The sequence below is a fragment of the Dasypus novemcinctus genome, chromosome 10 (genome assembly GCF_030445035.2).
Source record: "Dasypus novemcinctus isolate mDasNov1 chromosome 10, mDasNov1.1.hap2, whole genome shotgun sequence".
In the NCBI taxonomy this organism is placed as follows: domain Eukaryota; kingdom Metazoa; phylum Chordata; class Mammalia; order Cingulata; family Dasypodidae; genus Dasypus; species Dasypus novemcinctus.
In genome coordinates this window covers 14,363,699-14,379,718 of record NC_080682.1, presented here as the reverse complement: position 1 = coordinate 14,379,718, position 16,020 = coordinate 14,363,699, and the positions used below count along the sequence as shown (strand labels likewise).

Genomic DNA, 16,020 nt, shown 5'->3' with positions numbered 1-16,020 from the left:
CCCAGGGAGAGACGGCCATGTGAGGATGGAGGCAGCAACTGGAGTGATGTGTCTAAAAGCAGAGGACACCAAGGATTGCCAGCAACCCCCTGAAGCTGGAGGAGGCAAGGAAGGATCCTGCCCTAGAGCCTTCAGAGGGAGCACAGCTCTGCTGACACCTTGCATTTGGACGTCTGGCCTCCAAAATTGTGCGAGGAGACGTTTCTGCTGGTTTAATCTGTGCAGTGAATGGAAATTCATTATGGCAGCCCTAGGACAATAAGGTGCCATCCCCCTTAAAGAATCCCCCAAACCCAGCAAGTCCACTTCCACCTGGGCAGATTATGTGGGCTTGATCCCTTTGGGATAGTATAGGATTGTGATCCCATAAAAGAAAGGATTTAGGTTCCTAGACTGCTGAAGCAAATGCCATGAAATGGGTTGGGTTAAGCAGTGGGAATTTATTTGCTCATAGTTTTGAGGTTTTGAAAAAGTTTCAACACAAGGCATCATCAAGGTAATGCTTTCTCCCTGAAGACTGGGGAGCTCTGGCACGTCCTGCTTGCGATCCTTGGTCCTTAGTTTTTCACATGGCAAGGCACATGATGATGTCTCCTAATATTTCCCTTCTCTTCCAGTTCCATTGACATTCAGCCTCTGGCTGCTGCGCCTGTGACTTTCTCTACCTCTGTCTGCCTTTCATTTGCTTGTAAAGGGTTCAGTGTCAGGAGTAAGGTTCATCTTGATTGAGGTGGACCACCCCTTCACTGAAGTGACCTCATCCAAAGGTCCTTCTTACAGTGGAATCACACCACAGTGATGGATGAGCTTCAAGAACTAAATTGTATGCACCCCAAGAGTTTTTCTGGGGTACATAAAACTCAAAGCACCACAGAGAGGCTTATGACAGTTGGATGCAGAGCTTCTGAAGGTGAAGAAAAGATGATAACAAAATTGGTAGCATCTTTAAGCAAACAGTAAATGTCATTAAAGGGGCTTAATCAGGAACCCCTGAGGATCCAGTAGTGGAACCACGAGCAACACCTCCCTTGGTCAGAAACCTCCATCAGTGGAGGAGGAACAGTGTCAGTTGATTCATTGAGGACTTTCCTGGGCATCCTCTTTTCTCCCTGGGACTCCCACCAGGCAGGTGACACTTCTCACTTTGTCCAGATGATGGGAGTCTCCTGGGAGCTGCCAGACTCCAGCATGCAGTGTGGCATCAGGCACATAGTAGGACCTCCACAAATGCATGTTGCATCAAGGGATGAATGAACCAATGGTGCTGTCTCCATGACAGTGGCTGCCTGCAGGTCACATGTGACATCAATGTGAGTGACCTATGTTATACCAACCCTGAAGGGTCAGAGTTTGCTCCCAAATGTCCTCAGGTCGGGCTCGAGCTGGTGTTTGTGAATGAGCCAAACTCTTCTGGATGCTCTATATTTGTCATCTGTGCCACCAGCATGGGGGCAAATTTGGATCTTCAAAACAAAAATCCCCCTCCCTCAATTGTATCTTTTACCAATTGCAAACCAAAGACATTTATACCATCCAGTGAGTCAGAACGTGGAGAAAAAACCTGCTCTTACAGTTCATTAGAGAGTGAAAATTGCTAGTCTTTCTGGTGAGAATTTCTTTTTAAAGAATGGCCAACCTCTGTTCCAGCCATTTTGCACTAAGGTTTATGCTAAGGAAAGAATGAGAGGTGCCTGCAAACGTGGACATGCAGGGAGGTCACCCTCAGAATCTCTTACAAAAAGGGAGATCTAAACTATCGCAATATCCATTAAACATAGAAAAGTAGAAATTACAAAAGGGGATGACCCCAGGTTTGCCAAACACACAGAAGTCAGTGTGGCCAGCGGCACTGCGAGTTCTGGGTTTGAATCCCAGCTCTGACCTTATGTAACTTCATCTCTGGGCTTCAGTTCCCTATTCTGTATATTTGGGATAAGAATGGTCTCTTCTAGTCAAGCAGAAGGTCAGGAGTGAGAAGGGGGATTGACTATTAGTGGGTATAGAGGGCTTCTTTGAGAGGAGTTGAAAATGTTCTAAATATAGATTTAGTGATGGTTGCACAACTCCATGAAGATGTGTTTTTTAAAGATTTATTTGTTTCTCCCTGCCTTCCTCATTTGTCTACTCTCTGTATCCATTTGCTGTATGTTCTTCTGTGTCTGTTTGCATCTCATTAGGCGGCTCCAGGAACCAATCCTGGGACCTTCTGGAGTGGGAGAGAGGCGATCATTCTCTTGTGCCACTTCAGCTCCCTGATTTACCATGTCCCTTATTATCTGTCCTCTGTGTCTCTTTTTGTTGAGTCATCTTGCTGCACCAGCTCTCCACGTGGACCAGCACTCCTGTGCAGGGCAGCACTCTGCATGGGCCAACATTCTGTGTGGGCCACATGGGTCAGCTTGCCAGGGTATCAAACCCTGGACCTCCTATATGGTAGATGGGAGCCCAATTGTTGAGCCACATCTGCTTCCCCATGAATATTTTAAAAATACTGAACAATATGCCTCACATGGGGTAAATTTTATGATGGGTAAAATATATCTCAATAAAGCTGCTAAATGAATTGTAAAATAATAAGAAAGACTAGCCTCTACTGTCTAGAGCTAACATGAGGATTTAATTATTCCACTTAAGTCTTTAGAGCAGGGCTGTCCCACAGCAGGTTGACTGTTACTATTAGCCGCATATACCAGAAAGACCAAAAAGGTTAACTGGCTATATCCAGTCTATTTTCACACACTTTTCTTTATCTTTGCACTGACTGATTTCAAATCACAAGGGAAAATCAAACATTATTTTAGAAGAGAGAGAGAGAGAGACACCGCAGGGAGAAGGGACCACATCTTGGCTGGGGTTGCCTGCACTCATTGCTTAAGCAAATTGTTTCCATAGATAAGCTAGATAAGCCATCCCCACACTGACCACAGTGAGAGGCTTAAACCTTGTAGCCATATTTCATCCACACACCCACGCAACTTTGCTCACTTTTTAAAAAATGCTTTTTTTTCCCCTAATGGTCAAAAACTAATATTTAGAATTAGCCAGCTGGACTCAGTTTCAATGATTCCAATTTTGTTGGCAACATCCAAAGCATCCTAGTCAGAAGTTCTTGAACGTATGCCTTCTTCTCTCCATCAGGCCCAATCAGGGTATTGACGCTGGCCACGTCAATGTCATAGAGTTTCTGTACAGCCTGTTTGATCTGCTGTTCGTTGCCCTTGACATCCACAATTAGCACAAGTGTGTTGTTGTCTTCAGGTCTCTTCATGACTGACTCAGTATTCAGGGCAACTTGGAGTGAGCAGAGTGGTGCAGCTTGTTTCTCCTGGGGCTGCTATTCTGAGGATACTTGGACTATCTTCTGTGTCAGCCAGAAGGTGGGTGACATGCAGACCTTCTTCCTTTGTAGCTGTGGACACCTTCCCAAGAATTGCCTTCTTGGGACGAAGATTTAGCTCAACAGATAGAGTATCCGCCTAACACATGGGAGGTCCAGGGTTCAAACCAAGGGTCTCCTGACCAGTGTGGTGAGCTGGCCCATGCACAGAGCTGATATGTGCAATGAGTGCTGTGCCACGCAGGGGTGGCCCCCATATAGGGGAACTCCACACACAAGGAGTGCACCCTATAAGGAAAGCTACCCCACACGAAAAAAGAAGTGCAGCTTGCCCAGGAGTGGTGCTGCACACATGGAGAGCTGATGCAGCAAGATGATACAACAAAGAGACACAGATTCCCGGTGCCACTGACAAGAATACAAGTGGACACAGAACACACAGTGAATGGACACAGAGAGCAGACAACTGGGGGGAAGGGAGAGACATAATAAAGAATAAATCTTAAAAAAAAAAGAACTGCCTTCTTGGCTTTCAAAGCCTTTGCGCTGGCTTTGGTTGTGGGTGGAGCAGGGGCTTCCTTTTTCACTTTCAGCTTCAACTTTGTGATGTATTATCCACTCAAATCAAGAAGCAAGATATAGAGAATGTCCACATGTGTTGCATTTGCTTGTTGTCTCTTATTTTAGATAACAGTCTCCCCTTTCAGGCCATTTATTTGTTCGAAAGTGTGTGTGGATGGGTGGGGTCTTTCGTTCTTTAGAATGTCCCACATATTAGATTCAGATGATTGCTTCCTTGCTCTCTTTCCTGTCTATATCCCAAACACTGAAAGTTAGATCTAGATGACAGTTCAAGTCTTATCATTGGAATATTTCATAGGTAGTGACATATATTTCTTATTGCATCACTTCAGGAGGCACACAATTTCTGGTTGTCCTACTTTTACAGATGCTGTGGCAGTGTGAAGTTCTTTTATGAATCTCAAAAAGGAAAAGATTATGTTCTTGAACTAACCTGTACCTGTGGCTCTGGGGCCCCTTCGATTGAACTATGTCAATGAGGTGTGACTCAGGTTGAGCCTCCACCCTTCGGCTGGGTCTGATATAAACAGAGACACAAAGACAGAGAGACAGAGAAAGGAAGACACCATTTTGACCCAGCCATGTGATAAAGAGGACTGGAGGGTAGCTAGCAGCTGAAGTTGAAGCATAAAGCCCCCAAGAGGCTGGGCCTGTGGAGCATTTCAAAGCTGAAGAGATGAGTCATATGCCTGATAGCTCACAGTTGAATTCTGGAAGAAAGCAGAGCAGCCAAGACTGAGAGAGGAGGCTGGAAAGAGACAAGTTCTATGCCTGGTCATCCACAATTGGGTTCCAGGAGAAGGTGAGCCTGGAGGGTAAGACAGGGACCTTGGCAGAGATTGGCTGCCATCTTGTTTTGCCATGTGGTAAGACCCTAGGATCACCAGTAGATGACTTTGGTGAGAAATCATCTCTGCTGTGGCCTTGATTTGTACATTTCATGGCCTTAGAACTGTAGGCTTTTATCCTAAAAAAATTTCCATTATGAAAGCCAACACATTCTGGTACTTTGCATCAGCAGCACTGTGTCAAACTAAAACAGATGCTAAGATTGATCAGTGGGTCCTGGTGTTGTCACCATCATTGATCCATTATGAAGTTCCCCTTCCATTTTCCTCTTGTGGTTTGAGCATCCATTGATGACCTTTGCCTAGATCCATTGTTTCATCACGATTTGGAAAGCAGTGGCTTCGACCATTTAACCATTCCTTCTGTATTTGATCACTGTTCTTTGATAATGAAGAATTTTCTCTCATCAATTATTTGTATACCTAAAATAGAGTTCTTAAAGAAAAAATACGATAAATATTGATGATTATTTCCCTCTGACTCTCAATTATCACAGTAATGAGTCTGGGTCCTAGCAATCTCCAATTGTGACAAATTCAATTTTTATTATATTGAACTCATGGAATTTTATATATTTTATGTTTCAATCCATTTTGTGATGCTCCAGTTATCCTATCTTTGCCCATTGGGAGCCTCTTCATATTGATTCCTGAGCTTTGTGGCAGCCCCCATGTCACTGACCACTCCCAACTTTCTGGCTCTTCAGGGCATCCCAGGATCCCCTGTACAGTCCTTGGCACAGCCCTGGAATCAGTCTGGATCTGCTTAGTGGGAAATGGTCCTTAGAAGCCATGAGCTACACTTCAGGGGATTCACTGTTGTTAGGTTGTCATTCCCTTTGTGGTTTTCAGTGAACAGAGTCAGGAAATATGTATTTTTTAAAAGGAAAATAATTCATTAGTACAAACTTATACTTTTTTACTTACCCTTTTAGACTTTGGAGTTACTCTCTTTTCTCTTATACTGAAAGTCTTGCTTCATAACAACATTAACATAATTACTTATTTGTTTTAAATTAAAACATACATTTAATAGTTTAAAAAGAACAGTAGCAGCTTGACCAACAATAACATTACTGAATGCAGTTCCAAATTTTATTGCTTTTGCTTTTGTTGTGTCCTTAGAAAATGTCCATTGTAAACGTTAGATGAAATTTTTGCAATTTATAGCCACTGGAAGTAATTTTTTGCTCTACATGTGGATTACTAACTTGATAACAATCAGGACCATTTGTTTCTGCTTGCTTTCAATTTTGAAAGACTAGTTTTTTATTTAATTTTCCTGCTTTTTTGGTAATTATATAAAACCTTTCAAGGTTGAAAAGTCAAACTATGAAACAAGAAATTCTTACTTGCCAACCATGCCTCTTACCAATAAGCAAACATTTTTATTAGTTTTCTACTCATCCTTCTATTTCTTTTTGAAATCAGATGCATATATACACAACTTAATAAAAAAATAAAAAAACTATAAACACTGTCCTGTCCTTTCCTTCTTTTCTCCTTTCTTATTTTTTTAACAAAACAGTATACTCTGGAGAACTCGCCTATTACTTTCCTTTTTTCCATCTGCATTACACTTCATTTTGTGGACACATTAGAGCTTATTCAACCGTCCCCTACTGATAGATATTTTAGTGATGTTTCTAATCTTCTGTTATTACATATAATATTGCAATGAATAGCTTGCACACACCTCTTTTTGCATTTTGTAGAACGGCTAAGTTAGAGGGAATATGCGCAAGTCATTTCGTTTTAATTGAATAATTTCCATTATTGTTGAATACCTTCCAAAAAGGTTGAACCACCAAAACCGATTTTTAACAATATACAAAAAAGAGGACTGAGGTGCAGAGTTTCCACCCCATCCACCACCCATGCCTGGAGCCAGGGCAGCTTCCCTGTTGGTTTTCCCCAGGGATGGGTCTGCCCTGCATCTCACACAGCAACATCAGGGCTTTGGGAGTCACAGAAGGAAGGTTAACAGGCCATTTCTTTGCTTTGGCTGGAATAATACAAGTTTAACAAGGTAGCCCTGCCCTCTGGGGTGGTGGCGGGATCGTTTTTTGTCTTTAATTGTGTCGGAATTCAAGGAACATAGCATTGGAGTAGGGTAGGCGGGCACAGCACAGCACTTTACAAAACAGGAGAGAAAGGGCAGAAGCTCTCTGTGGGCACTGTTTTAGGGATTCACAGACTCAGAGAGTGCTGCAAGCATCATCCAAGAGGGACTGGGGATAGAGAAACAAAGAGGCTGACAGGAAAACCTTGAGTTATTTGTGCTAGAGGCTGGGAACAGGGCCGACCCCAACACTCAGGCAAACAACCTCAGTAAAACCCACAACTGAATTGGCCAATTGAGAGGGGAGTGGGCATATTCCTCCCTGGGGAGGAGGGTGCGACAGGAGTGTTTTTCTTCCAGGAGTTTAATCAGCAAGGCCCACCTTTGACTGAGGGCACAGAAAAGCCAACCAGTGAAACTTGAGAGACCCACCTTGGTGGAAAGGTTTGCTGAAGAGCTCCATCTACTGGCCGGCCTGGGAAGTGAAGGAAGACAAAGCTTGTCACACCCTTGTCCCTATTCTCAACCTCCAGAGGCTCTTGGTCTGCAATCCCATTAATGGGTCCCTGTCCCTGTTTTGATAACTTAAGCAGGGCAATCTTAAAGTTTTAGAAATAATTGAACCAAAATTTAAAGAAGAGCTGTGAAACAAAACCATTAGGGAAGAGAGAGAATTTTATCAACAGAGTAAAATCACCTACACAATCAGATGCCTAGAGATCAACAAGAGATAACAAGCGATACTATGAAACAGGAAGATATGGCCTCGCTGTTTTAGTTGGCTTCATCTATCAGTCTCAGCTGGTCTGTTTTCTTCCCAAGTTCAGCTCAAGCTATCATGCATATGGCTCATCTCTTCTTGGGCCTCAGCTCTTGAGCCTCAGAGGTGGAGGGATGGGGTGATTGGGAGGGATGGGGAGGGCCGGAGAGGCTTCTCTCCTTGCAGCTCAGATGTTGGTGCAAAGAGATCCTGCATTTGTCTCATATTGCAGGATCAAATATGGCAGCTTCCATTTCCTATGCCTGTGTGTATCTCTCTCTGTGTCTCTGTTTATATCAGACCCAGCCTGAGGGGGGAGAACTAAACCAGCTCATACCTCAATGGCATAGCTCAATCAAAAGCCCTAAATAGATCTTATCAATTAGTCTAATGTCTAATCAATTAGACAATGTCTAATTAATCAATGTCTAATCAATTAGACTCTTAATGGAATTTAATGCAGTCAAAGGGTATCACACTCACAGGAATAGATTAGTCTAAAAATTTTTTGGTGGTTCATAAAATAATTTAAAACTACCACACCAGCCAAAGGGACAAGCCAAGAACCCTGATGAGACATGGATTTAAGACAACTAATCAATGATATAAACATAAATCTCCTAAATCAATTCAAGGAGTTGAAGGAAAATATGACTAAAGACATAAAGGATATTAAAAAGATACTGGGTGAGTATAAAGAAAAATTTGAATGCCTACAAAGAAAAGTAACAGCGTTTATGGGAATGAAAGACACAATGGATGAGACTAAAAATACATTAAAGCAGGGGTTCTTAACAAGGGGTCCATGAGCTTGAATTTGAAATTCAAAAAAATATTCTTATAGGGATGTGTAGATGCACGTGTGATATATTTATTAAATAATGCATAGCATAGTGTGGACTTAGTAAGGGGACCATGGCTTTCACCTGACTGGCAAAGGGGTCCTTGGAGTAAAAATGATAAGAACCCCTGTATTAGAGAGAGTGGCTCAGTTGGCTGAGCACCAGCTTCCCATAAATGATGTCCTAGGTTCAGTCCCTGGTACCTCCTATAAAAACATGTTAGAGGGGAATGGGTGAGCTCAGTAGTCTGAGTGCCTGCTTCCCTTGTACAAAGCCCCAGTTTCAATTCCTGGTACCTACTTTAAAAAATACATTAAATTCTATAACAGCAGGCTTGAATTGGCAGAGGACAGAATTGGTGAATTAGAAGACAGAACATGTGAACTTGAAAAGACAGAAGGAAAGAATGGAAAAAAATTGAACAAGATCTCAGGGAATTAAGTGATAGTGTGAAATGCACAGACATACATGTTATAGGTATCCCAGAAGGACAAGAGAACAGAAAAGGGGCAGAATAAACATTTGAGGAAATAATGACTGAAAAATTTCCAACCCTAATGAAAGACATAAAAATCAATATCCAAAAAGGACAACATACCCCAATCAGAATAAATCTGAATAGACCTGCTCTGAGAAACCTACTACTCAGAAAATTAAATGCCAAAGATAAAAAGAAAATTTTGAAAACAGCAAGAGAAAAGCAATGCGTCACTTACAAGGGAGCCTCAATAAAACTAAGTGCCAATCTCTCATCAGAAACCATAGAGGTAAGAGACAGTAGTATGAGAAAAACTGCCAACCAAGAATTCTTTATCTGGTAAAACTGTCCTTCAAAAATCAGGGTAGGTTTAAAGTCTTCACAGACAAAAATTATCCTGAGAGTTTGTCACCAAGAGACCAGATTTACAAGAGATGCCAAAAGGATGACTGCAGCCTGAAAGCAAAAGAAAAGGGTATGAAGCTTGTAAAATAGTATAGGAATAAAGATTGTAAGTAAGGGTAACTAAAAGGGTAAAAAGACAGACAAGAGCAAGCTCTAACAATGGAAAGCCAAGGGATAAAATGGATGAAGTAAGTAATGCCTTTACAGTAATAATATATTTTTTTTCCAAGCCAAACTGTATCCAGCTTTTATTAAAGATACTTTTCATAAACAATCATGGCATTTCAGGCAGGACGTGGGCAGACAATCGTTAATGGTATACAACAACTTTCAAACTCCCTTCTTCAATGGACTACCAAAATCAGAAAGCCACTATAAAACCCAATGAAGTCTTCATTTGATGCTCTGAACAGGGGAAGTTTAGAGTGAGGGTTGACATTTCACATTTAGCATGTTGTTTAACAACTTTTCACGAGCCGACCCTGACTTTCAGGAAATGAAATGAAAACAGCAGAATTATCCACAATCTAAAAAAGGAATTGCTACTTTTTTTGAGAGATGCCATATCCATAGCATCACTGGAAAGTCCAGATTGCCTGACATCCTGGTAACCAATTTTTTTTGGGTCAGGCCCCAACAGGTCTCTGGGTTAAGGGAGTCAAGTGTATGCTGAAGGCAGAGAGAAAGAATAGGTCATGAGGACATAAAAACAAATTTTAGTTTTTCCACACTGCAAGGCATCTGTGCCAAGTTGAATAATGTTTATCAACGTCAGGGATTCCCTTCTGGAAGTAAAGAGGAAGTCTCTCAAAAAACTAAGGGGAAAGGTGTTTTCTCCCATATTAATCCAGCTTCAGAGATATTCTATTAGTGACATTTGCCCCTTCCCCCAAAAACAATGAAGTGTTCTGTGTGCTAACAACATAGCTTAAAAAAAAAAAGTAAAACAAAATTCTGCATTTTTATAAAACTTGATAAAAAATAGTATTTCAAACTGTACAGTCACCAGAAGTACACAGTTATCAAAAATGCACACACTTCACTTGGCATCTCCAGCACCTTCTGCTTTCTGTGCCTGGTCTGTTTTGGCATCTCCATTTTCTGCAGGGTTATTCCCATCCTTGCCAGCATCAGCTTTCCCTTTTTTCCCTTTGGGTACCTTCTCTCCTTTCTTTGCAGGGGCCTTTTTAGGCTTGGGTTCTGGCTTTGGAGGAGCAGGTTTAGCAGATAACCTTGCCGATCTTCTCTGTGGTTCGTCCTTTACCTTGGCTTTATCTCCTTTAACGTCCCCTTCAGCCTTTCTCTTGGGCATGGTGGAGGCGGCGGGATGTGGGCGCTGGATGCGGGGATACAGCGGCACACGGGCTTTGGTCGGTCCGGGGGTCGTCCTCGCCTCTTCTTCACCTACAGTAATAATATTGAATATTAATGGATTGAACTCCCCAACCAAAAGACATAGACTGATGGATGGATTAAAAAACAAAACAAAACATGAGGAATCTATATGCTGTCTACAAGAGACTCATCTTAGACACAAGGACACAATCAGGTTGCAAGTGATAGGTTGGAAAAAGATTTCATGCAAATAGCAACCAAAAAAGATCTAGAACAGTGATACTAATATTGGACAAACTAGATTTTAAATTCAAAACTGTTATAAGAGATGAAGAAGGTCATTATATATTAACATGACAATTTACCAAGAAGAAATAGCAATAATAAATATTTATGCACCTAACTTAGGAGCCCCAAATTATATGAGGCACACACTGACAAAACTGAAGGGAGAAAAGGATGTCTCTGTAATAATAGTTAGAGACTGTAATATACCACTCTCAGCATTGGCTAGAACATCTAGGAGAGGATAAGTAAGAAAACAAAGAACTTGAATAATATGATAAATAACCTAGACCTAACAGACATTTATAGGACATTATACACTGAACCAGCAGGATAGACATTATTCTCAAGCACTCATGGATCTTTTTCCAGGACAGACCCTAAGGTGGGTCATAGGTCAGGCCTCGATAAATTTTTAAAAAGATTGAAATTATACAAAGCCCTTTCTCTGATCCTAATGGAATGAAGCTGGAAATTAATAACAAGTGGAAAAAGGGTAAATTCACAAACATATAGGGGCTAAACACACCCTTAAATAATTAGTGGGTCAAAGAAGAAATTTCAAGAGAAAGCAGCAAATATCTTGAGAGGAATGAAAATGAGAGCACAACATAGCATAACCTATGGGATATAATGAAGGCAGTGCTGAGATGTCAGAGTCGCGGACCCGAAGGGTATCGGGAATGAAAGACAAAGAGAGATTGGGATCAGGGGATCTGAGAGCATTGAAGCCTCAAGCTCATCAGACACGTTTATTAATCTCAGGGGCTTCTTTATATACCCCAAGCAATCATGAGAACCAGCAACTATTCTAGTTAGCTATTCCCATTACCTCAACCTGTTTAACATAATGGATCAAAATCTATGATTTTAACTCAAAGTACAGAATTTCAATGTTCTATTATATTGTCAAGAAAGCATACCCATGAATCTTGTTGCCCAAGTTGCCCTGTTCTACCTAGTCCTCGTTCCACCTGAATGTACACATCTCCTTGCTAGATTTATGGCCTGCACGGTGGTCAAGGAAGAAACTTGCTTCCATGGAAACAACATGCCTTTGTTTCCCACACTGAGAGGGAAATTTATAGCCCTCAATGCTGACAAAAAAAAGAAGAGGGAGGGAGTGGATGTGGCTCAAGAGATAAGGCCTCTGCCTACCATACGGGAGGACCCGGCTTCAATTCCTGCAACCTCCTGGTGAAAAAGAAGAGAAAGCATGCAGGCTTGGCAAGCCAGTGTCCATATGGAGAGCCAGGTTCCTGTGCAGCAAGCCGATGCCTGCAAAGGGAGCCAGTGCCCATGCAAGTGATACAGCAAGATGATGATGCAATGAAAGAGAGATGAAAGGGAGGGTCAAGGTGAAGCACAGCAGAGACCAGGAACTGAAGTGGCACAATTGGCAGGGAACCTCTTTCCTCATCTCCACATTTGAGCCCCAGGATTGAATCCCAGTGAATCCTGGAGAAAAGAAGAGAAGATAAAAAGAGAAATGGATGCAGAAGATCACACAGCAAATGGACACAGAGAGAAAAACAGCAGGGTGGGGGAGGGGAAGAAAAATAAATAAATAAAACAAGAGTGCAAAGACCAAGAGATTTCTGGTGACCCTCCAGTCTTTTTGCGTGATGTCACCTCCGCTGCCTCTACCACCTCTTCTTCTCTGCTGAGGCCCTGACCAGGTTCTGTTATGCTGACTGACAACCCACAGCCCCAGTGTCATGATTTGTGACAGTGAGACAGGTTATGACCTAAATTTATTTTGTATACCTAATCGTTATGCTGAAGATTTGAAAAGGGTATTTATTCCTCATGGACTAATTATGGACAGAACTGAATGGCTTGCTTGAGACGTGATGAAGGAGATGGGAGGCCATGACATTGTAGGCCTCTGTGTGCTCAAGGGTTGCTATAAATTCTTTGTGGACTTACTGGGTTACATCAGATCTCTGAACAGAAACAGTGATAGATCCATTCCTGTGACTGTAGATTTTATCAAACTAAAGAGCTACTGCAATGACTGGTTAACAGAGGACATAAAAGTAATTGGTGTAGATGATTTTCTTAACTTTAACCAGTAAGAATGTCTTGATTGTTGAAGTTATAATAACACTGGCCAAAAAAAATGCAAACCTTGCTTTTCCTGGTCAAGAAGAACAATCCAAAGATGGTGAAGGTTGCATGCTTACTGGTGAAAAGGACCCCTTGAAGTTTTGGATATAGACCAGACTTTGTTTGATTTGAAATTCCAGATAGTTTTCTGTAGGATATGCCTTTGACTATAATAAATACTTCTGGGATTTGAATCATGTTTTTCCTTTAGAGAAACTAGAAAAGTAAAATACAAAGCCTATGTTCAAGTTGAGTGGAGAGTTTGGAACTATTTCAAGTCCCATTGACATCACCAGTGAAATTATTAAATGTCCTAGTTCTCTAATCATCTGCTTAGTAGAGCTTGTGCATGGACCTTCTATGAATTTGATCTGTTTTGTATATTAGAAATGTACATTTGCTGCAGTGTGAACTCTTTATTTGCACTAGGAACCTATAGACTATCAGTTCCTTTTGGATGGATTGTTGTTTCACTTGTGAATGGAAAATCTCTTAAAACACACCACTATTTAATGAGAATATTGAAAACGTATCTTCAAGAAGCATTTGAGGGAAACGGACTTGGCCCAGTGGTTAGGGCATCCATCTACCACATGGGAGGTACCCGGTTCAAACCCCGGGCCTCTTTGACCCATGTGGAACTGGCCCATGCACAGTGCTGATGCGCGCAAGGAGTGCCGCCCCACGCAGGGGTGTCGCCCGCGTAGGGGAGCCCCACATGCAAGGAGAGCACCCATAAGGAGAGCCGCCCAGCAAGAAAGAAAGTGCAGCCTGCCCAGGAATGGCGCCGCCCACACTTCCCGTGCTGCTGACGACAACAGAAGAGTACAAGGAAACAAGATGCAGCAAATAGACCCAGAGAACAGACAACCGGGGGGGGGGGGGGGGGAATTAAATAAATAAATAAATCTTTAAAAAAAAAAGAAGCATTTGAAGAAAAGATATATTAGTTTTTTAACTAGTATTTTAATTTATGCATATTCATAAATTAATATACATAAATGTTGTTAATTATACACCATTTGTTTAAAAACGTAAGACGCAGTCAGTTTTGTATAATTACAGAGATTGTATCCAGAACCATATGTCCTAGAGTTACTTTAGTAGTGTTTCAATAGTAATAAGTGAATTTTGGCACTTGTTCAGGTTATTTCTGTTTAATTTGGTTAATCTCTGTCAACAATTCCTTTTAAATATAAGTAAATAAATCCCAAAAACTTTTAAAATTTTTAAAGAAAAAGAAAAAAGAGCTAAAATCAAAGACTTAACTGCACACCTGGGGGAATTAGAAAAAGAACAGCAAAATAATCCCAGAGCAAGCACAAGGAAAGAATAAAGTGGGGAAAGCAGAGAGAGAATCAACAAAACCAAAAATTGGTTTTTCAAGAATATTAAAAAAATCTACAAACCCTTCCATAGACAAATAAAAAAAGAGAGATGCAAGTAAAATCAGAAACGAGGGGGGAGCATTACCATAGACCCCTAGAAATAAAAGAGATCATAAGAGGATACTATGAAAAACTGTAAGCCAACAAACTAGACAACAAAGTGAAATGGATAAATTCTAGAAATACACAAACAACTCACACTGACCCTAAAGAAATGAAAGACCTCAACAAACCAATCACAAGGAATAGGATTGAAGCAGTTATCAAAAACCTTACATAAATGAAAAGCCCAAGACTAGATGACATCAAAGGTGAATTCTACCAATAGTCAAAGAAGATCTAATATCAAACTTTCTCCCTCTTGCAAAAATTTGAACAGGATAGAACACTACCAAACTCATTCTGTGACACCAGCATTACCCTAATACCAAAGCCAAATAAAGATACTACAAAAAAAGGGAATTACAGGCCAATTTCTCTAATGAATATATATGCAAAAATCCTCAACAAAATACTTGCTAACTGAATCCAAAAGCAAATTAAAATAACTATACACCATGATCAAATGGGTTTTATCCTGTGTATGTAAGGGTGGTTCAACACTAGAAAATCAATCAGTATAATAATTAACATTAATAAATTGAAGATGAAAAATTGGTGAAGAATTGGTGCAAAATAGGCATTTGACAAATGCAGCATTTTTCTTGATTAAAAACCCTCTGAAAGACAGGAATGGAAGGAATCTTTCTCAACATGATAAAATGCATATATGAAAAACCCACAGCTAGGATTGTATTCAACAGTGAAAGACTGAAAGCTTTCCTGCTGCACTTGGGAAAAAGGCAAGGATGCCCAATGTCTCCACAGCTATTCAATATTGTACCAGAAGTTCTAACTAGAGCAATTAGGCAAGAAAGACATAAAAGGCACCCAAATAGGAAAGGAAGTAGTAAAACATTAGCTATTTGCTGATGATATGATTTTGTATACCCAGAAAATCCTGAAAAACCCACACAACTAAGCTACTAGAACTAATAGAACAACTTCAGTAAAGTGGCAGGATACAAAATTAATACACAAAAAATCAGTAGCCTACAAATGAATAACCTGAGTAGGAAGTCAGAAAAAAGTTCCATTTACAATAGTGACTAAAAGAATCAAATATTTAGAAATAAACTTAACCAATGGCATAAAGAATTCAGAAAACCACACACCCAACCAAAAAAAAAAAAAATCACAGAAGATCTAAATAAATGAAAGGACATTCTGTGTTCATGGATTTGATGGCTAAATATCATTAAGATGTCCATTCTACCCAAACTGATTTACAAATTCAAGGCTATCCCAATAAAATTTCCAGTAGCCTATTTTTTTTTCAAAAATGGAAAAACCAATTATCAAATTTATCTGGAAGGATAAGGGGCCCCAAATAGCCAGAAACAGCTTAAACAAAAGAAGAACAATGTTGGAGGCCTCTCATATTCCAACTTCAGAACATACTACTTGGGTACAGTGGTAAAAACAGCATGGTATTGGCATAAAGAAAGAAAGACTGACCAATGGAACTGAATTGAGAATTCAGAAAGAGA

At 40.7% G+C, this 16,020-nt stretch overlaps 1 protein-coding gene and 1 pseudogene across 1 annotated transcript; one reads left to right on the top strand and one right to left on the bottom strand.

Annotated features, from left to right (window-relative positions):
- Nucleotides 1-10,353: 10,353 nt before the first annotated feature.
- LOC139439899 (non-histone chromosomal protein HMG-17) lies at nt 10,354-10,626 on the bottom strand. Its single transcript, XM_071218318.1, has one exon. The coding sequence runs from the start codon at nt 10,624-10,626 to the stop codon at nt 10,354-10,356; it is 273 nt and encodes a 90-aa protein (XP_071074419.1).
- Nucleotides 10,627-12,634: 2,008 nt separating this feature from the next.
- LOC101415423 (hypoxanthine-guanine phosphoribosyltransferase pseudogene) lies at nt 12,635-13,330 on the top strand (annotated as a pseudogene).
- Nucleotides 13,331-16,020: the final 2,690 nt, after the last annotated feature.